General features: G+C 36.1%; 2 protein-coding genes across 2 annotated transcripts; both read left to right on the forward strand.

Moving 5' to 3' along the window:
* Positions 1-551: 551 nt before the first annotated feature.
* On the forward strand, positions 552-4,072 carry LOC146137350 (uncharacterized). Its single transcript, XM_083393970.1, has 4 exons — positions 552-690; positions 1,068-1,108; positions 2,171-2,367; positions 3,890-4,072. Exons 1-4 carry the CDS (start codon positions 594-596, stop codon positions 3,918-3,920), a joined length of 366 nt encoding a protein of 121 aa, XP_083250096.1. The 5' UTR covers positions 552-593; the 3' UTR covers positions 3,921-4,072.
* A 2,905-nt stretch (positions 4,073-6,977) lies between these two features.
* Positions 6,978-13,106, forward strand: LOC146137351 (CD63 antigen-like). Its single transcript, XM_083393872.1, has 6 exons — positions 6,978-7,116; positions 7,651-7,781; positions 8,554-8,662; positions 10,891-11,032; positions 11,507-11,644; positions 12,989-13,106. Exons 1-6 carry the CDS (start codon positions 6,978-6,980, stop codon positions 13,104-13,106), a joined length of 777 nt encoding a protein of 258 aa, XP_083249998.1.
* The last annotated feature ends 9,149 nt before the right edge of the window (positions 13,107-22,255 follow it).

Raw genomic sequence — 22,255 nt, forward strand, 5'->3', positions numbered from 1 at the left:
TGGTGGTAAAATCAGAAATTTATGTGAGGATTCTGACGTTGAGTAGATTCTAACCAAAAATGTTAACATAATTCAAAGTGGCGCTGGTCTAGAATCCTACCAAAACGCATATTATTCGGGTTAGGGTGTCGGTTTGGGTTGGGGTAAGGTATTATTATATATATTATTTAATGATAATGCTTAACCCGTCTAAACCCAAACACTAACCCACACCCTAACCTAAATATTGTGTATTATTTTAATAATTGTTTAAATGCTGTGGTAGGATTTCAGACCAGCGCCTTCAAAGCAAACTCGCATTTTTGTAAGTTCAGGTTTCATTCAATTTAAAATACAATTACCCAGATACTTGCAATTGTTTGTTCTTGTTTTATTTTTAGGTCATAAATTGTGTTATTAAACAAAATTGTTTTCTAGCTTATTATTTTATTCTTATAACGTCAATTATTTTTTTTTAAATACAACCTATTTATATGATTAGTGAAACTTGTATTTATTAATATGAGTGTTAATTTGTGGAACAACCAAATATGTTATATGCAGATTTACTTTATTATTAGTTATAGGTTATTTTAATTATTTAATTTAAAAACATGGCTAGCCGGATTCGTCAAGCCCTTGTGAAGGTCGACCAAAACCTTCAAGGTCGAATGTCCGAAAAATTCAAGGCAAGATGGAATCACCCAGCAGGTAAATGCATTGTGATGTTCAATGCAAATCTGATATCTTTGTGTTGATTGCGGTAAAGTGATATCTTTCCAATCACTGGGAAATACAAGTGGCATTTTAAACTATACAATATTTGTATATCAATTCATATTCATTTTTCAAAATCAATTCATTTTCTCTCAATAAATTCACAAACAACATAAAAAACTTTAATTGTAAGCACTAGTTAACATATCAAAAGTCAACATCTTTATTTTTATTGTTTCAAAGGATACTTTAATTATTTCTAAAGTAATATAAATTTTTCGTCTAGTATTTTATTGTTTATTCTTTTAACTGTTCCACCAAATATTTCACCAAATTGTGCAAAGAAACTAACGAATATCTTATATTTTTAGGTCTGAAGACAATCCACTTTTGGGCACCTGGCTTCAAATGGGTATTTTAATTTAGCTTTTACAAGTAATGTTAATTTTTAGCAGGTTTTTCAAGTCCTTCCTTGAAAATTAAACATTGATTGACACATTAATCAGTGTTAAGTACAACAAATTCATTAATTTGGTAAGTTATATTTTCTGTAAAACAGTAAGATTACATTTTCAAAACTGTTGAAGCCTGGGTTAGGAGACCAAATGGCTTGCCGAGCATCTGTATGCATCAAAATTTTATTTGTTTTAACTAGAGATAGACTAATATATTCCTTTAGCAATAATACTGGTCGATATTTTGCTTCTACCAATATGTTTTTGGCACTTTTGGCATTTGACTTATATTTCGAACAATATTTTATGGCAAAAAATTTTTTGGCCGAAATTTTTGTTTGGAATCCATCATGCCAAGTTAAAACGCAAGATAAGAGTTTAATAAATATAGTTTGATTACCTAAAATTTTATTTGGATTTTATGTTTAATTAATGTAATTTTCAAGCATGTTTCATGCATATAAAAAAATTTCTGATAAACTAATATTTTTTTTATTATTTGGATGTGGTTTTAATTAATTTACATTTTAACCATGTTTCAGGTATATTAAAAAAATCAGTATATCGGGCATCGGTTGGCAAGAACATAAACAATCAGGTCCGAAAAAATCATAGGTCCGAAAAAGTGACATCAGGCGATCTTAAATTTCAAACCCCTAATGTAGGCTTCAACAATGCCAAGTTAACATGCAAAATAAGAGTTTATTAATTATAGATTAATTAACTCAAATTTTATTTGGATTTCGAATGAATTCATACTTCAAGCATATTTCAGGCATGTTAAAAAATCAGTGTATCATAAACATAAGCAATAGGGCATCCTCAAAGCCCATACAGAAGTAGATACCATTTTGAACGTTTCAAATAGCTCTTTATTCATTTTTAGCATTATCTTCTGTATCTGTATGGGCTTTGGTATTCTTATTACGTCTTACTACAACCTCCAACCATTATCTTCAAAATAGGGCATCTGTATCGGTTGATATCAGGCGATCTGTAATTTCAACCCCCTAATACAGGCTCTTGTCATCGCTGGCCTGGCTGACTACTTCCGTCCCCCAGACAAGCTGAGTCTCAACCAATCAGCGTCCTTGATGGCGACCGGCTTCATATGGTCGCGCTATTCGCTCGTGATTATTCCCAAGAACTGGCTTTTATTCTCGGTGAACGTTTGCCTGGGAACGACCGGTGCCTTCCAGGTGGCCAGGATACTTAAGTAAGTCGTTGTACGTTTGGTGTAACCGCGATAGAAGCTATAAGAATACCCGCGGTCGCGACATTTTAGTTAAAAATAGGGCAGATAATATATGTGAGAATCCGGTTTGGTTGTTCAAATTTAGCCAGTCGTCTAGCTTTCACCAGAATACCCGAGTTTAGTAAGTCGTGGTGTGTGTTTTTCTTCGCGTACCTGCGATAAAAGAATACCCGCGGTCGCGACATTTTAGTTAAAAATAGACCTGAAGGTTTCTAATATTCGTGAGACTATACGGTTTGGTGTTTTAGATTTAGCCACCTGTCTATTGTTCGCCAGGATACTAAGGTAAGTCATTGGTGTGTGTTGTTCTTCGCGTACTCGAGACAGAAGCTATAAGAATACCCGCGGTCGCAACATTTTAATTAAAATAGGACTCAAGGTTGGTAACATATGACAGAATACCGTTTGTTTGTTCATATTTAGCCAGGTGTCTATTTTTCCAGGGATAGTAAATAAGTTGTGTACATTCTGTAATTCGTTACCGCCTATAAAGTCAGATTTTTTTGCCGAAATCCTATGTTAAAATCATGCTTTGTATATGACAGACAGGGGCTTTTCATTGGAAATTCACTAGGACGGCGAAATTTTCCACCAAATGCATCTCTTGTGGGATTGTAGATCGTAATATTTTGGCGGCTGTTGGTGTTATAAACCAACGTTCCGGCAGTAGATTTCACCTATAGTATAGCATACAGGGAAAAACGTCAACGCCTAAAAGCTTTCGCTTGCGGAAAGTTGTAAAATTTCAACTTTGACGCTTTCGGTAAGGAGCAAAATAATTTGCCGTTAACAGCAGCTATCGCATTATGTGTGAACTGGACGACGCTTAGGCTTTGTGCCAGAAGCTAACGCCAGATTTCGTTATTAAGATTCCGCCAGACTTTAAACAAAGATTGGTTCACGAACTTTCTGTGTTGTAATTCTCGTGGCAATTCGCCGACATTCCCTGTTAAGCGTCACGTGCCTTGTTGTGACATCATAGGCAGGCTGAAACATAAATTATGCAAAAAAATCGAATATGTTCACTTAAGGTAGAACAAAATTGTTTTTTACTAAATTGGTCGTGATAACAGTATCAAAGCGCACACAGAAGTAGGCAACTTTTAGAACCGTTTCGAATATCATATGATAACTTTTGTTTCAGTATGGCCTTATTCGTTCTACGTCTTACTAGAATACTAGAACCTCCAACAATTATGCTGTAAAGTCGGTCGACCTATGTGATAATATTGTTGATCATTTTGCTTTGAGATCGTATTGCGCAAGTGTTGGCCCAAGGATTTTTCTTAGGTCGGTAGCTTGGTTGTAAACAGTTTGAATTTTGTCTAAGGGGTCTCGAAAAATGATATAGTTTATTACTATTATTTTGTGATAACTGAATGCGTTATTTATGTAACGCTTCAGCATTTTTTCTCGTTTCTTTGTGCTGAAAGTTGTTTTTTATCCTTTCGTCACAAATTTCTAATCTCTAATTGCTTTTTAGTTACCGACAATCTTTGAAAGAGGAAGAATAACAGCGCACTTTTATTCTACACTGTTGAAAGCAACGAAAAGAATGTCCGATTCTTGTGCTTTTGTCTTTTTAAAAGTGTCTGACATTCCTTCTACACAGTAACTCTATTTTTACAAAGCTATTTATGTGTTTTCTTGCCGATATGTTACTGAAATAAAATATATAAATTACTGTTGTAGTGTTAGTTGGGTGATTTGCAGTGTTGTAAACAAATCATTTTGAAACAGGGAGTCGAACCGGAACTTTATGAACCGGTTTTGGGTCAATTTTTTCCGAACCGTAACCGAACCTGAACCGTTTTTTATAAGATTTTAAGGAGCCGAACCGGAACTGAACTGAATAATTTGAAAGTACCTGAACCTTAATCGAACCTGTAAATAAAAGTGGTTCGCTCCTGCATGACGTCACAACTTCTATTTTACAGAGTCAAGTTACGCCATGTTCCAAATTTTATGAAAAAAATATGAACATTAAATAAAAAAATTGTTGATTGTTTATTTTTTAGATATTTAAATCATGAGTTGCTATTTTTTTAATAAGTCACGTAACTTAGATTAAATGACTTACAATTCAAAGATTATTCTCTATATTTATCAACCCACATTTTGAGATTTAACGCAAATTATAACGTATCTGAACCGGAACTTTATGGTTTTGAAAATAACGATGGTCGAACCGGAATTTTTAAATTCCTCCGAACCGAAACCGGAACTGAACCAGGTTCCGAAAAAATCCTTGAACCCGAACCGAAAAAGTCAAACGGTTCGACTCCCTGTTTTGAAATAACTTAAGTCCCTGTTAAGTCATTCGTAAAATAATTCGAGTTCAAGTCAAGTTTTTTTTAATAAATCATAAGTCAAGTCATAATTATCGCACGTCAATTCTAATTTCTAAGTTAAGTCCTTGTCTGAAAATTATTTAACTACTAAAATTGGTAAACTAGCTCGATTACAAGCAATAACCCAACTTAAAAATAACAAAATACGAAACATTGAAGCAAATTGTTTTATTTAGAAAATAATTTAAAAAAGGCTAAATGAAACCTCTGGTTTGGTGAGGAAATAAAAAATACCCGAATAGCCATTAAACGTGATTTAGGTAAATCGATGTAATTTCCCTTTTCCGTGTAGAGTTAAAAACATATTAAACACGCACATGGAGACTCGTTAGAATGGCAAAAAAGCAGCTGAAGTTACAAGTGAAATATTTTTGTAACCTTACGGATGTTTTCGCCAACTTTGACATCGATGTGCGTTTTTATTACAATGTAACAACTATTACTGTGTACTGTATTTGGAAAATAATACACTGAGTAATGTTGAGTTTTACTTTGGGAAGCATAGAGCATTTTGATGTCGCATTCCCCCATTACTGATACATAAAAACATGTTTAAATGATTTCTCAATAATTTGAACTTTTTAACTATATAAACTTTAGGTTAAAGGCACAAATAGTTACATTTATGCATAACAAGAAGCAGTGTTATGTTAATTATGCTTAAATTTGTTGTTACAATTTAACAAAACTATAAAAAGGCATATCATGTTTTATATTTTATTAACCAATTTTACCTGTTACCACAATTAGCCGAAGATAAGTCTTCTACTTGTCTTGTGTTACAAAAAGGCATAATAGGTTAACTAAATATTTCTAATTCGCTATAAACTAGATCTGAAAAAGAACGGTATATGCATTTCATGGCAATGCACATCGCGATTTTAGATGTTGCACAACTTAGGTTTGACATTCTACCACATCTTAGCTATTTTTTTTGTTACCTTAAGTGAGCAATATATCAATCCACAAATTTCTTTAGAAAAAATATCAGGTGTGCACCTGCCACAGAATGCAGACTAGCCATATAGTGCTGTCATTTTTAGCATAACTACAGTATTTTGTGTTTAAAAAAAATGTTTTGGATCTTTATAAGCCCCTGTAGTTCTTTGTTTTAAAATCCTATATAAATAAATAAAAATGTCTTGACAGTGTTGGAACAAAAAAATAAATTCTAAAATAAACAATAACAATATTTTTAATTTACTATTTAAAGCAGCAACAAAATATAGAAATGGCTGCAAACAGCTTAAAATTGGGATCAATTTGTGGCAAGCTAATTAAGAGCACAATGGGGATTTCTTTACAAAACGGAATGAGAGGTATAACAACATCTGTGTTGTTGAATCGACCTGATGAACCAGAAAAACCTTCTTCCGAACAAACTTCCCAAGTAGATCCCACGAAATACAACTCGAAAGAATACTATGACCACACCGAGTACTCCTATTATGACATTGCAGCTTCTTGTGTCAAACAACAACTTCAACAACCCAATGCCGAAATCAAGATTTAAAATTATTTATACTGAATTTTATTTTCCTTTGTTTATGTAAGAAACTTAAAATAAAAATATTAAGTTGTATTCAATGAGTTTTATGACTTTTTTCAGTTGAATAGTATTTCTCAGTTTATTAAAACATTGATTGCAGATTATGTTGTTTAAAAAAGACTAAATTACAATGTTTTTTAAATTTTAGTGTAAGATTTGTTATATACTTCTGTTCAATCAATGATACTAGAATAACATTGGTTAAAACTACAAAGCATACCCAGCCTTGAATGCCCAGCAATTGGTGATTTTCAAAAGGTGAAGCTTGCATAATGTTTTTTCTAAAAAACGCAAATGATAGGTAAAGCAAATAATACATTCTTTCACAGTCATGGAAAATTCGGAGAATTGAGCTTTTGACAAAACACACAAAAAAAATCATTTTCTTTGCTTACCAGTTATAGAGGCTCAAGAGCTATATCAATGTTATAGATACCGCATTTACAAGACGTAATCTAGGCCCACAAATGTACATTTGAAAGATGTTTTAGATATAGTTATTAATGATGTTTTTTGCACCCCTACGCATGCAATAAACATGAAATGTAGGCGAGACACAAGCCTTCTGTTACGCAACAATACAATATGAATTTGATTAATACACAATGTGCTGATTTTTTGTTGTTATTTTTGAACTTTCGTTGGACATTGACTTGCAGTTTTGACAAAATATGGGTTTTTGCGACGAGTTTTCAAGGAAGATTCTAATCGTTCTGAACAGTGCCGTGATTCTTGCCGGAATTGCTTGCATAGTTGGCGGCGCAATTGTCAAAACAAACCTAGAAGATTATGTTCAATATGTTCAAATCGGTAGGATTTTGTAAATTTTTGCAGTTATGAGTATTTGTTCCCTTTGAGGTTCGCAACTGCGCAGCACCCTAAACATTTTCGCGGTAAAATTTGTTTCTTGCGTACCAGCAACATTCTTAGTTTAACAGTAAAAAACAAAACTTGAACACAAATTCAGCAATAAACTTAGACAAGTGAATAAATCTTGAGTCAATTATTTTAAATGTGCACTTTGTTTGTATTTTGGTAAAATTTGACACTAAACTTTGTTCAAAATGTTTGTTATTCGGGACTGTATTAATTTAGTCTAAAAACTAAAAAATATTCATTGTTACTAAAACAGACATTGACTAGATATGAAAAAGACTTAGCAGGTAGACTGGTTATACTCAAAGAAAAAAAAAATAACTTCATTGTATTACCTGCGTTTAAGCTTTCCTTACTTTTTCCTTAGTTTAACTGTTTTGGAACAAACCTCCAGCGTAATTATTCCGCCCATTTGATTACACAGACAAGTTTTGCGTGTTCTTAATTTGACTGTTTGTTGTGTACAAGATGAGCTGCGGACAGCTTCGAGATTCCTGGCGGCCACACCATGGATTTTCATCGGCTTCGGTTCAGCTGTGGTCTTCATAGGCTTTTGTGGCTGTTGCGGCGCGTGTGGCGAAAAGGTCTGGATGCTGAAGGTAATCTAACGAGAAGTATAGGATAAAACTCGAAAGATTTATTTTTCCAATAAAGTAGTTTTTTTGAAAATTTAATTCGATTTGTTAAATTATACATCAAAATATTTCAATTAGGTCCTCGTGTATCCTCCTTAAAATGTACCCCAGTTTAAAAACCCCTTGTCTAGAAAGTAACGTACAGGGCTAAACATCTGGTGCGCAAATTGTTACTTTGTAGGATTTAGGCTAAAAGAGGTTTTCCGATCCAATACCAATTGAAATTATTTCCCTGGTCGAATAACGAAACGTGTGAGGTAAAGTTATGTTGCGAAGGTTATATGTTTTTAGGTTTTTTTTAAGTCGAATGAAGTTTATTAATGAATTTTCATTTTTTTAGAAGTTAACCGTTCAGGCAGGGTACAATTGCGCTGCATAGGAATACAAACAATGTTTGAAATGCCCCCATATATATATATATATATATATATATATATTTATTATCGCCGATACCACTCTAGTATCGAATAGAGTACCTGGATTAATTGTATCGGACATTGATTAGAATCCATATTGCCGGACATCCGTTTGTAGTAGAAATATGAACAAGTCGTTTTAGTAAACCCATCAGTCTTATAATAAAATCCTATTTAAATTGTTTTATTACAAAAAATCCAAGGCAAAATTGAATTCGTTACGTGGTTAAATTTAAGATAAAATACTTAAGATTAAAACTACTACGAGTGCTGAACGGCAAACCCCACTAATTCCAAACTTATTTACATTGTTTTTTTAGATGTACATTACTTGCCTTGTGGTGATACTGGCGTCGGTCGTCGCAGTTTCTGCCTTCATATTCATCCAAGAGAACGCAGTAAGAGTCGGACTGCAACTGGCATTCTACAGTAAGAACCACTTACTTATTGTTTAACTTTACCTTCACTGGAAGCCATCACAGACTCAACGATCGGTCGATCAATGATGCAAGCAAGGCAGGCTAGAAAATCAATGATGCAAGCAAGGCAGGCTAGAAAAACAACTAACCTACAGTTAGGTTAGAACTTATGACCTTCGGCCATACCGGGACCATTCAATGTGAAGTTGATTGTACTACTAGAATGTAGCAAGCAATAGCGTATGATTGTTCCCCTCTGAGCCTGTATAGCTCAGTTGCTAAATCGACGGTCCCGGTATTACCGGAGGTCGTGAGTTCGAAACTCACCACAGGCTAGTTGTTTTTCTAACCTGCCTTGCTTGCATGATTGATCGACAGATTCGGTGAGTCTGCGATGGCTTACAATGTGCTATGATACGTAAGTCATTATCATTAACAAGAATCGACTTCAGAAGGGCTATAGATCACAGTTGTTCAACACATATTTGTGTGTGTCTTTCATTAATGCTACAGACTTCAATCTTCAACTTTTTTGCAATTACGCCTTTTTTATGCTTCTAAACTGGAGGTTAGACATTTAAATTAACGTACATTTGCTATTTCACAAGGCAAATTAGGTTTATGCAAATGAGGCCGTTGCGGCAACAGGGGACGTGGCGTTATTTTGCACAATGTGCGCGAAAATGTGCAAAAAATGTGCGCACATTTTAACTGCCTTCAAAAATATGAGCACTTTTTTTAACAATGTGCGCACATTTTTTAAGCTATTTTAAAATGTGCGCACATTTTTTGCACATTTTGGCGTGCACATTTTTGCGCACATTGTACAAAAAATTCGTCTTCGTCGCGGGGTAAATACTGCTTAAATTTTGTCTATAGACATTCTCATTATAGTGTACTTGTTTATGATCAATAAACATTAACTGTCAAATAACGATTTCACTTAATATTTCATAATTCGTCACAAGAATGTTATATATTTACCTAGCGTTGAAAAAGAAACTTGAAGGCACGCCAAAAATGTTGGAAAGGATATTACAAAATACGCTATTTTTGCACGTTCTGGGTCGACAACTCTTTTACGTCTAATTAGAAACAAATTAGGGCACGTGTATTGGAGTTATCGCGAAAGTCATCGGGACTAAGTTTATAAAAAATTAAAGAGTCTATCGAAATTAGTTTTTCCGTGAAAGTTCAACAAACGCCAATTTGTAATTTTGTCTGCTATCACGGAATTCGGGCAATATGCATAGCTATCTTATTGTGTAACATTGCTTGCTTACTTAAGTAATATGTATATATATTGGTTACTGTCAACTGGTATTCGTTTAAGGCAGGAGCCACCAGATTTTTGGGCCGGATAACTGAAGGCCGGATATAAAAGTTTTTGTCGTACTTTTTTAACTTGATCGATTATTATCGTTAAACGAGGGAAATTTAAGTACAGCTTTGTAAAGAAATTTCATCATAATTAAGTTTGAATTTGCACTCATAAACATTTCACCTGTATTCTAGGTTTATTGGGGAAATATACCGGGTATCTGCAGAATCAACCTCGCCGTTTGTTAAACCTTGGTTTAATGGCACCTGCATGGAATTGGAAGTTTCTGATTTAGTTCGACGTGAAAAGTGCTATGGCCAAGGCTGCCGAGTCGAACTCGGGACTCGATTAAGGCCACGTAAAACTACCCGAGTCCCGAGTCCGACATGCGCTTGCGCGGTACTGAATTTTAAAAGTGATGTGGCCGCCAACTCTAAATTGTAAAGGCGGAATATCATATGGTGGAATATTTTCCAACTATGTATTGTGAGTAAATAAATTATACCACACCACTGTAAGTGGATCGCTGAATATCCACCTTATTTTAGTTACGTAAATTGGAGAAATACAGACTGCAGAGTCAGGGCCGGACTCGGGACTCGACGAAATCGCACATTTGACCGGAGTCGGACTCGGGGTTATTTTTTTGGACGAGGTCGGGCTTGGGTTACACTCTGCAGCCCTGACTATGGCAGCGTAACAGTTTAAGCAAAATCACTTTCACGCTTCAATGGCAGTAGAGCAAAGCTTGAATATCGCTCCAAAGCGTACTTTTTTCTAGCTGCACGGTACTTGAGTTTAGCAAATCGTGAAACGCTCGAAACAATAGAAATTAAATGCAAATTACGCTTTGCTCAGCTCAGCGCAGCTGTCTCGTAAATGGGCCTTCAATAACATATTTCCTTTGTTTTGCGCAGATCTTATGGTTACCTACAACCAAACCTCCGATGTGTTGGATGTCATACAGACCAACATCAAATGCTGTGGCGTTGAGTCGTACATCGACTGGGAACAGAGTGACGCCTGGCTCGCAACCGCCCACCAGATAGCGCAAGAGAGGTAATTTGTTACCATCAGCCATTTTTTAAAGATCGCTTTGTCAACGACAGATATACACACAATCACACTTAACTGTGTATTAACAACTGTGATTTAGCCCCTCGGAAACTGCTTTTTGACCAACGATTACGGCTTACGTATTATTTGTACACCAAAGCCTTCGCAGACTCACCGAATCTGTCGATCAATCATGCAAGCAGGGCAGGCTAGAAAAACAACATAGCCACCTAGCCTTTGGTGAGGTTCGAACGCACGACCTCCGGTCATACCGGGACCGTCGCTCTACCAACTGAGCAAAACGAGCTCCGATGAAATGTAGGACTTATTCCGACAGTTTGATCTTATTTTGTGATCAATATTACTGCGTGTTTGGCTTTATTATGTCGCTGGTCTTAACACTCTAATATTATAAATTAGTCTGCTTTAGACATTGTTCTTTGTATATTTTATCGTGTCCCTATTTGTTACTTGTAGTGATCAAGTGGCTGGATCTCACCCTGTTCCCGACAGTTGTTGTATTGTGCCCGAGGAAGGCTGTGGAATACAGCACGACTCGGGAGAGCTCGACATATACACGGAGGGTTGCGCACCCATTGTGTGGAGAATCCTCAGGTGGGATAGAAATGCAACGCACAAGGCGTTTGCCGTTTACCCACAGTTGCAAAGTCCTACAGTGGTTGTGAAAGGCATGTCCGATACTTGGGATTTTATTCCGATACCCGATATTTAGAAATAAAAGTATCGCGAACCGAGCCTATACCCCATGACGTCATTGCTATACTCAACAAAGAAAAAAGATGAATTTGAAACGTTTGAAGACAATATTTCAGAATATTAAGCTACAACGTACTTTAGCGCTACCAAATTTGTTTGCCACCAGATGTTAGCCAAATATTTTTTCATTAATTTATATTTCGAGGAAAAATGTTGCCTTGGTTCGCAAATCATGGCTGATTTCTTGTATTTATTTGGTATTGGGTTGGCATCGATACCACCCTAGTATCGGACAATTACCGATACTGCATCGGGTATCGGCTCCAATCTGATATTATCTGACATCCCCAGTCAGTGCCATAATATATTTGTGATTTTCAACATTGCATTTAGAGTGGTGTTATTAATAAAATCGATGTTAATTTTTTTTATAATTTTTTTAAAGATTAAAAACCATTCTAGTCGAAGATCACATTTTTAGCTTACTTGAACAAAAATTTTTTTAGGTTACTTCAACAAATTGTCGTATTTTAGTTTTCAACTCACACGTGGATTATAATCAGCGCATTTATTTTTGAATATTTTGAGTCAATGTTGTTCAAAAATATTCTCTAAGTTTGTGACATTTTATTACCAACATTATATAAAACCTTATACGACGATTAATTTAAAAAAAAATTAAAAAATGTCAACGCTGTCGAAATAATACCCTCCGTTAGAAGGAGGTTTTTTGAAATGTTAGAGTTTTGTTCCAAATTTTACTATAAAATAAAGTTTAACAAAATATTACACTTATGTGACGTTGATTAGTTTTTTTAGTTTAGTAAAAGTTAAGTCATGTTTTACATTCAAGTGCAAAATGGGTAATCACTGGGGCGATTATTTTTTGACCTAAAAATTAGGAAATTTTGACCTAAAAATTTTAAATTTTGACAACATTTTGACCTGTTAGAAATGATTTAAATAACCTAGGCGTCGTTAATCACACGTTTTTTTATACCGTATATCGCTCTAAAAAAGATATAATACGGTTAAAATGACTTTGAACATAAATCAAAACTAATTATTTTGTTGATAAAATTGAACGATAAATTTCAAAACAACTGAACGACGAATTTCAAAAAGCTAACTATATATTTTTTTTAATTTTGTAAACGATTTTGACTTTTTTTGACTAGTAAATAATCGCCCTAGTAATTACTGGTCGGACTTGAGTGATGTGAGTTTAACCTTAACCCTCAGGTCCAACGTGAAAGTGGTCACTTACATCGGCCTCATTCTTGCCGCCACCATTACCACGTGCATCGTGTTCGCTTGTTGCGTCATAAAGAGCGCCAACAACGATTACATGCGATACTGACTGTGACGTCACAAGGCAACGTCAGAGGAGACTTCTAATTGTTTTCCATTTTCCTTCCTGGTTGTTTTTTATCCTTTTCTTTCCGTTTTATTTCCCCTTTTTCTATTTCTTTTCCTTTTATTTCTTTCCCTACTACTATTTTTTCTTTATTGCTATTTAGTTCTTTTCTCGGCATTTTTAATCCTTGCAGCTACATGGTTTGCAAACTGTTATTTCAGTGTGGCGGTATAATTAACTTAAAAAAAACTTAAACAACCCGTGATTGTGCATTACACAACAGGCGTGAAACGTATAACGTCCCACGGGCCAGAGTGTCGTTTGAAAGAATTTCTCTAAAATTCCCTTCATTATTGTTATATTTAGAAGCGCTACCTCGAATAGGTCACAAAAACGCGCCAGCAATTACTGTCTACTCACTGTATAAGTATCGGAAATCTATTTCCTACTCGTGGGACGTTTAATTGGTGTTTTCGGACACATCAGTTGACTGAAGCGTCAACTCATCTTCATTAACTAGAAACAACTGAGTTGATTGCTTTTCGATTTTTGATTGGTTAACTCGACACGGTTAAGGGCGCCTGCCCGGTCATGCATGACATGCACAATTGAACTTTTAAAATATTAACTGGTCCAATCTTTCTTAATAGCCGCGTTTGTATCTAATTTAAAATCTGGAAATCAATGAAATTTGTCATTTAACAGTGGCATATAAATTCCCAAATAAGGTATAGGTTAATGCCCATTTCTTGCTGTTTTCTTTCGTTTTTGTTTTTTTATCATTTTTTGTGATTTTTTGTTACTTATTAGACAGACTTGACAACTAACAATGTTTTTGTTTGGAATTTAAAAAGTAAAAACTTTTTCCACAGAAGTGTTACTGTGTGTTCGCCACTAAAGATGCATTTTAACTAAAGCAAGATAACCTAACCTATTAGTTAATGTGTGGAACAACATCATCAGAAATGACCCTCTTTGTGTGTTTAATTCAAATGCAACATTACCGATTTATGGCAAAAATAATAACAAATTTTGTGCCTTGAAGGATTACAGAAAGGGTAAAATCATTCAAAAAAATCACCGTTATGCCTCACACCTTACCAACGCTTTCAAGGCCAACAATCAACAGAGGCGCATAATTTATCGACCCAAAAGACGGCAGTCTCAAAATTGAATGCGGCGTTTGATATCAAACTTGCGGTTTCGTCTCTCAGCTTTGCATCAGAGTAATATAAGGAAAGGTTGCTTATCGATCGGCCCGCTCAATCGTCATTTAGCCTAGTAAGTAGAAATCATTGGCCTTATTTCCCAAACATGATAGTCAAGGCCAGGCGCGGAACTAGGATTTTTTTGGGGGGGCATGTATGATAATTTTTTTTGCAGATGACGTCACAAAGTTAAGTCATAACCTGACGTCACAAGTTACATATAAACCTGCTGTAATGAAAAGTAACATTAAGAACACAATACAATTCGTTTATTTTGTTGGGCTACATTACAAAAAAGTTATCAATTCGCGCATTATACAAAACGCCTCTAAATAAGTTGTCAAGCTTTGATTTTGGAGAGTGCGTAAGACGCTTTTGGGCTAAAACACTATTTTAAAAATTGGTCGAGACATTTTTTTATTTATAGTTAAAATTTGCGAAGTATACGTTTTTTTTTGGGGGGGGGGGGTCACGTGTCTGCTGGATTCACCCCTGGCACGAATTGTATCCAATCGTTATGTTGACCTTGTTATACCTGCCAAGGACCGATTAAAGCTAAGCACTAGTTTTTTCAGACAAATAAACGGTTGTACATCAAGCTGTACATCAGTCGCGTTTGAATCACCAAATTTGTGCGTTTTTTTTGGGAAAAAAATGTTGTTTAAAAACAGGGTTGGCACAAAGTCTTTGAATTGATTTGCATATTGAAAGGTCTTTGGAAAACCTCTGTTTTTCTAAGTTTTTGAATAGGGATTAAAAGATACACAAAATGTATTTAATGAAAAATAGAAAAACAGCACTGTGGTCTAGTGCCTCGAAAGCTGTTTTTTTACCAAGGATTGCGCCTTCCGTATCATTAGTACACCGAAAGCCGTCGCAGAATAACCGAATCTGTCGATCAATGATGAAAGCAGAGCAGTATTGAAAAACAACTAGTCTGCAGTGAGGTTCGAACTCACGACCTCCAGCCATACCGGGTCTTTAAATAGTCTTTGAATTTTATTTTATGTCCAGCTTAAATTTATAGGTCTCTAAAATCAACAAATTTTCTCTGAAATGTATTTCCATGTCTCAATTTTTTTCATAAAATTTTGCGGCAACCTGAAAAAAAGTTCAACTTTATAAAAATAAAATTATCAGCTGTAAGGGTATGTATAACTTTAAGTTGAATTTTCGAAATGTCAGGGGTGAAATATCCCCCCATGCCCCCTCAAATACTCTGCAAGTTCGAAACCTGAAGACAATTACCAAACGACTTGGCCATTAAAGTTGCATGAGGCGTCATTATCGCAATGCTTGCCTACAGCGCGTATGGAAAACGGGAAATGTTCGCAAACCACTTCAAACAGTGTTTCTCAACATTTTCGCTGCGTATACTAAGCGTGGGATTAACAGCGAAGGTTTGGCCACACAATTATCTTCACTGGACTTCTTGTAAACGTAATCGAAACAAAAAACACTAAGAAGACAATTGCAATGATAAATTCGAATTTAATCGGTATGAGTCAAGTCTTCGCATTGCTTTCAAATTTTTGCAACTTTTTTTAGAGAACCAATCTCAATTAACCTAACAACGTGAGCTACTGCAGTCGGCGACCCAACCAAATCAAACGGTCGCACAATTTTGGGTCGCAATCAATTAATTGGGAAAAACTGACTTAAAACATTTAGCAAATTTATGTTTTATATGTTGTGACATTTTACCAATATCACTACAGAGTCTACAGGACAGCTGCACGAAAGGTAGCATTGGCTCCGGAATCTTTTTCGAAATTGTGTGTAATAAGTTGGACGTGGTTTGCCAACTGCTAACGAAAAAAATGAAAATAGAAACTTGCTAAAGTTTTAATCAAACGAAGTACAGACTAGAGACAGTTCGGGTTGCTTTCTTATTAATAATTTAATGCTAAGAAATGCAAGGAAGTATTAGAACCGAACAACCCGGGTATTTAAGTGTTTGCACAACTGCGTTTGCAAGGATTAGAATCGGCAAATATTGAACGTGGGCTAATTATTCCATCTAACAAAAGTGTTTTATACTAAATTTTAAGTTGTAAAAATTTAAACGTTCGAAATCATACTTAAAATAATCCTAAAGATGTTCTGCATGGCACCTTATTAATGTTTTATCTGTCTTGCTTCAACCTTAACGTTGGCATTTTTGTACCAGCTTTGTACTCTCCGAATATGCTTTCTTATAATACTAAAAGGAATGTCACATAACTGACATTTTAATCCTGCAAATAAAAATGAAATTTAATCGTTCAAATATCACGTTTTCCATATTTTTATGTCAAAATTTATTTATTGCTATTAGGTTAGATACGTTTAATTTTTAACCTACTTTTATTTGATGAATTTGTGTTTCAAGATAAAAACAATTGGATCGCAAAACCTGACTGATATTCCTACGTCAAATATCGGATCGGCACCGATAACCACCCTGGTATCGAAGTAGCGATGCTACAACTTGGCATCGGGATCGGTCGGACCCGATATTATCGGACATCCGTAGTCCTTAGACTGAATTGCACTAATTTTAATTCTAGTCTAATTTTAAAACGCGAATTTTCACAGTCCATCTATAGCTTGCTTTGTGGCTGCTGTGTCGTTTTAGCAGCGGGCGGGATCTTTTTGTACACCAGCTGGCACGAAGTGTGGACTAAGGAGAGCTCCAAGTCAGGTTTAAGTCCAGTTTTGGGGTCTACGTAGTCGGCGCAACGCACTTCTCTTAGCGTTGAGTAGCCGGCGCGTTTGGTTTTCGCCATTATTTGCCAACGCAAAAAATCTAACTGTGCACACATAGTTTGTCAAAAAATAAGTCCCAAAAGCTTTTTATATGACATCAAATGACGTCATAACTATGCTTAAACAAAATATTTTTTTTCAGCTTGTTAGGCTAAAATTTACCTAAGCGTTACAAAGTTCAGTTACCTCCTGTTGGTAACTTCCTTTCAAGGTGGAATCGCAAATCTTGGATGAATTGCTAAATAAATTTGGTATCGGATCGGCACCGACAGGTTTTTTTTTAAGGTTTGGTTTGGGTGACCGCTAAGTAGTTTTAAGAGACCGCAAGTGTTTCATTTAAATACCAAAAAGTTTAACAACATACGAAAACCTTCCCGGATTTCAAACACAACTTTGATGTCAACTTAGGACAGGGGTTCTTAAACTATTTTTTACCGCGGACCCCTACATTTTTTTTTGCTTTGCATGGACCCCGGTAAGGCAAGAAATGCTCCAAAATGATGTCATAATATGACGTCACAATACAAATAGACTTCATAACTCTGTTTATTTCGGTCCGCAAAGTGTGAATGTTAAATGGAGTCTAACTATACATTTAGTGCAAAATCGTTTAATTTTAATTAAAGTGTTTTCTTTGAAAAATTAGTTACTTCTAAAGTATACACTAGTTTTTTAATTAGACCTTCATGGACCCCCTAAAACTTGTTCACGGACCACCAAGGGCTCCATGGACCCCAGTTTAAGAACCCCTGGCTTATAGATACATAGGTTCTGCGCATGCGCAGCAGGTAAAACAAGACGCCAAACAGGGGAAACTCCTTAACGACTGCTTATCCAAGGCTGAAACATCGCCCTCTTTCTATTTGATCGATCGATTTCTCGCCAAGACTAAAAAGCTTTTTTCGTGTGTTTGTGAGCTAAGCGCTTATCCCTCACACGTTTTGATAAGAATCAAACAACATATATAAACCCCTGGGGGGCAATTCAATGTGTTTTTTGACTAGCAGCAGTTTATCGTACCTGTAAATTAATATTTTATTACTGGATCACAATGTTTTTCAGAATGTGAACAACAAACAATCTTCCCTCATGTTTACCAATCAAACAATTGTCGCTCGAAACACCAACCCTCTTTCCACCTTGCACTCATGTACATTTCCCGCCACAAAACTGTCTAGGACAGAGGTTGTTAAACTCGAGTCTATGGAGCTATTGGGGTTCGTCGACTAGTTTTAGGGGGTCTATGAAGGCCTAAATGTTTCTTGTAATTTAAAAAAAATGATTAAATTTCGTTAAAAAAAAAGTTTTTTTTTTTTAAGTTTTGGCACCTTCTCCTTGAGTGAGGGAAATATTTATTCTAAAAGAAAATCGAGTTAATTATGCCGGCCGCAGTTTGTGATCCCTGATCTAGACAGAAACAAGGACTATCTACTGTATTTCAAATACTTATGTTCGCCTATCGGTGAATTTTGATACAAATTTTGCAAATCCTTAAGGTTTGTTATTAACTTTAGAACTCTGGAAACATAGGCTTAACATTTTATACATATACTGTTGCTACCAGACGTATTATTTTTTGTTGTTGCAAAGACATTCTGATTAGAGACAAAAAAATATCGAAATTTTTACATTTTTATTTTTCTTGTAGTGAGCATGTATTTCAACATTCGCCTCCATAGCTATTACAAAACTCTATCAATATTTTAAGTATGTCTTAATCGTAAGTCAGTATTACTTCAGCATGGCTGATCACAGAATATACCCGTGTGTCGATTCCATGGCTCAGTTTTGTTAAATTGGTTTAGAATTCAAAAGATTTCTATCAAAATCAAAGTGAGTCACCGAAAATCGCAGGCAGCTTTATTATATTTGCGCATTGATCAAAATAAAGTCTTATTTTTGTTGCTCTACTTTTTATTCTGCAGATTTCCCGGCCTTAAGCCAAAAGCCCATTATGTATAAAGAAGCAGTCCCTTTCTCTAACCGTAGCGGTTTCTATTAGTCAAATGGAACGGCCGCAATCAAGATGGTCTCTCGCGTAGTTTCGCCTAATTTGCCGCATCGCTGGCGTCTAGATTGATCTTGGCCCAGTAACGACCGCCCGCCCTTCCCTTTCCGTGCTTATAAATTGCCCCTGATCTAATGCTCAAACCAGAGAGAAGGTTTATGTCCAAAGGCACACTGGTCGTTACATATATATACATATATGTATATAAATATCAAGTCAGAGGTTGCCTTGTCCGCGCGGCTCTGGTTTACATCACTTTAAAGAAAGTTATAGTTTCCTTCTGACAGCCTGGTTGTTTCGTTTTTAAACTTTTTACTTAATCTATACTGATTTCATATGTTTTTGACTTTTTTTTATTAACTTTGTGATTACTTTGCTGTGTATAATTATTTTGCTTATAGGAATTTTTTCAAAATGTTTTCGAAATTTCGCTAAGATCGCGTTTTTATTATATACCTTCCTTTATTCATCGTTAAAATGTCAATTGTGGGTAGACCGACGTGACTCCGTTTATTGACCCGCATAGAGTTTCGCATTTAAAATTGATGATGTTTGTCGTATAGCAATATCGGCAATTTCAGGAGCGTTAATAATGTATGGTAGACAGCCAAATTAATGTGAAGTCGAATACATAAAACTTAATTTTGTTTACGCAAGTAAGTTTGAACGCTTTGTTCTCTAGTTCTGCGTGATTCAGTTAACTTACTGCAGGCCGGTATTTATTAGAGCTCTGTTTCAACCATGCCAACGTTATATTTTAATATTAAAAAAAGCTTGTAAAATGCTTTTTAAAATGCTATTGAGACTGCTGCGAATTTGACTCAATACTTTGACTAACAATGTTTTGCAACTTTAAAGGACTTTGGACTAAAGGTTTAAGATTCAATTTTCAAGCTATAGCTGTACTGTGAAAAAGGACCTTTATAAAAACACCCGGCGATTTATTGAGGATATATCCGATAGTCGTTTGCGAGTGCCCGGGCAAATTAAGATGTCATGGACCAACAGGGAGCCACAGGAGGGCGCCACACGCACAGAGGAGCCAGGTCTTGCCTCTGCAGGAACAACAGCAGCAGAAATAGCGGCAGAAGTAGCGGTCTAAGCCGCCAGTCTCCCCGCTCTAAACCCGACAACGATAAAAGTGAAGTCCCAAGTGTGTTCAACGTGAGTCCAGCCCTAAGCGATGACGTATTTCTTGATCCCCATAGCAACGGATCGAAGTCGAGAGACAAGCCTGAGCCTCATGAGCAGGTTGTACGCCGAGGCCGCTCGCCCGCAGCTAGAAACCACAGCGAGAGCCCGAGTGGCATCGGTCATCTCTCGCGGGCGTCGCGCGGTTTGCAGCAACAAGCATCGGCTGCCGGTACAGCCGCTAAGGCAGGGAAAGAAGGCGTTTGCGGCTCGCCAAAGGTTGCTCGCGGCCCTGCTATTCCCGCCACTCGCGACAGCTCGGCTGAAAGACAAGCTGGAACAGCGCTATCCGGTTTTAACGAGATGTCGCAAAACCTTGAGGACTTTGATCAACGACAGCAACAACAGCAGCAGAAAAAACAGCAGAGGCGTCGTCAGCAAACGAAAGCGCTTTCTTTGGACGAGGAGCGATCCATTTCAAGTTGTGCTGTAAAGAAGCGCTCTGCGTGGCTGAACAGGCAGCAGCTGGCGCGGAATTCCAGCGTCAATTCAGAAGAAGGAAACTTGTCATCGACTGAATCCGGGTGCGTGCTCAAAATACCACAGGGCTCACAGGAAGGTGACCGACACGGGTCGTTGGACCGCGATACCCAGTCCAGGCACTTTCTCAAGGTGCCTTCAAGGTCGCCGCTCTACTCAAGGTCACCTTCGACCGACGAGGGTATCGTGACCGACGAGCACAACCCTGAAATCAGGGGCGCTTGTAAAATGACTGATTCCATGTCGAAGAGCGAAGTTGTGAAGTCGAGCGCTGAGGTGCGACCTTTCACCCCGGTTGACCTTCGACCTGGATGTGGGATTTACCCGGGCAGACCGGAAAGAAGATTGCCTACTCACAACGATTCGAACGAAAACCAGGTACTACTTTCTAGTTTCGTCTTGGTTTAAAACTTAAGCCTTAAAATATGCTCTCAAAATGGATATTTTTTGGAAAATGAAAAAAAAATCGTCTTAAAACAACACTTTTGAAACTCGGTTTTAAGTTTTTCTCCAAAAGGTCCCGTGATATAGTAATGTTTATTACTAAGTAAACTTATACTGTTTGATCAGCCGTTGAGTTTATGTATATGATAATTTTTTAAGGTTTGGATGGGCTAAAACTTTAAAAAAATATTTTTTGGTTTAGGGGTTCTCTCGGTTACATTTGTTAGTTGGGCTCCATATAAAATTATAAATTTTATTACTTAAAAACGTAGCAAAGTTTAATGTTTGAGAAATTACTTTTCATCAAGATTGAAATTCTATTGGTTTGATTTCAAACTTTTTCGGATTTGATTTATAACTTAAAAATTAGGGGACCTACTTGTTTTGACTGTACGCGCATTATCTGTTAGCCTTTTACGATAGAAAGATAGCATAATCAAGGCTATAGGTAATCTTGTTAAATTAAGTCATAATAGCAGCATGACTAATTAAAAACTGACCTAAAAAATAAGTTATTTTTGCTATTCTTAATTCGAATTTTACGTAATAAGGGATTGCCTAGGTAAGCGAGATTCCACTGTTTTGTAGTGATATGGTTGGAAAACTTACCAGAAGGTTAAATCTAATTTTATATTTCCTCTTTAGCTGCGCTGACGTTAAAGCTTGTAGTAAAATATCGTTTCGGGCTGTTTTTGAATTTAATCCGATAAGTTTAAGCTTATCAGTCCATAGAGAGTTTCACAACTCATACGAACTTGGGTGTAAATGGCTTTCAGCCAAATATGCAAAACATTTCAAGAATAGTGGCTATAAGCTCTAAAAAATAGATGCAAAAACTTGTGAGGGCCAAATTGTGTGTTATTGGCTAATTCGATTGTCCACATTTCGGAACGAAGTTGCTATGTAGGTATTGCGTTTATTTTACCAAACCAATAGTATTTAATGAAGGATAAATTAAGTCAATCTATCTAGGCTACTTAGCAGAACGCTTTATCTGTTACGCGCTGTTTTTTAAATCTCTAAAAACAATAACTGCTGTTACAGTTTATTTAGGCCCGGTATAGTGACAAATA

Source organism: Ascidiella aspersa, chromosome 7 (assembly GCF_963924565.1).
Source record: "Ascidiella aspersa chromosome 7, kaAscAspe10.2, whole genome shotgun sequence".
Taxonomy (NCBI): domain Eukaryota; kingdom Metazoa; phylum Chordata; class Ascidiacea; order Phlebobranchia; family Ascidiidae; genus Ascidiella; species Ascidiella aspersa.

Excerpts from the sequence above, each read along its gene's own strand:
- LOC146137350 (XM_083393970.1), top strand. The coding sequence starts at position 594 with ATGGCTAGCCGGATTCGTCAAGCCCTTGTGAAGGTCGACCAAAACCTT. Across the intron at positions 1,109-2,170 it reads GGGCACCTGGCTTCAAATGG|GCTCTTGTCATCGCTGGCCT; the intron begins GTATTTTAATTT and ends CCCCTAATACAG. Across the intron at positions 2,368-3,889 it reads CAGGTGGCCAGGATACTTAA|TTACCGACAATCTTTGAAAG; the intron begins GTAAGTCGTTGT and ends ATTGCTTTTTAG.
- LOC146137351 (XM_083393872.1), top strand. The coding sequence starts at position 6,978 with ATGGGTTTTTGCGACGAGTTTTCAAGGAAGATTCTAATCGTTCTGAAC. Across the intron at positions 7,782-8,553 it reads AAAAGGTCTGGATGCTGAAG|ATGTACATTACTTGCCTTGT; the intron begins GTAATCTAACGA and ends TTGTTTTTTTAG. Across the intron at positions 11,645-12,988 it reads ATTGTGTGGAGAATCCTCAG|GTCCAACGTGAAAGTGGTCA; the intron begins GTGGGATAGAAA and ends CTTAACCCTCAG.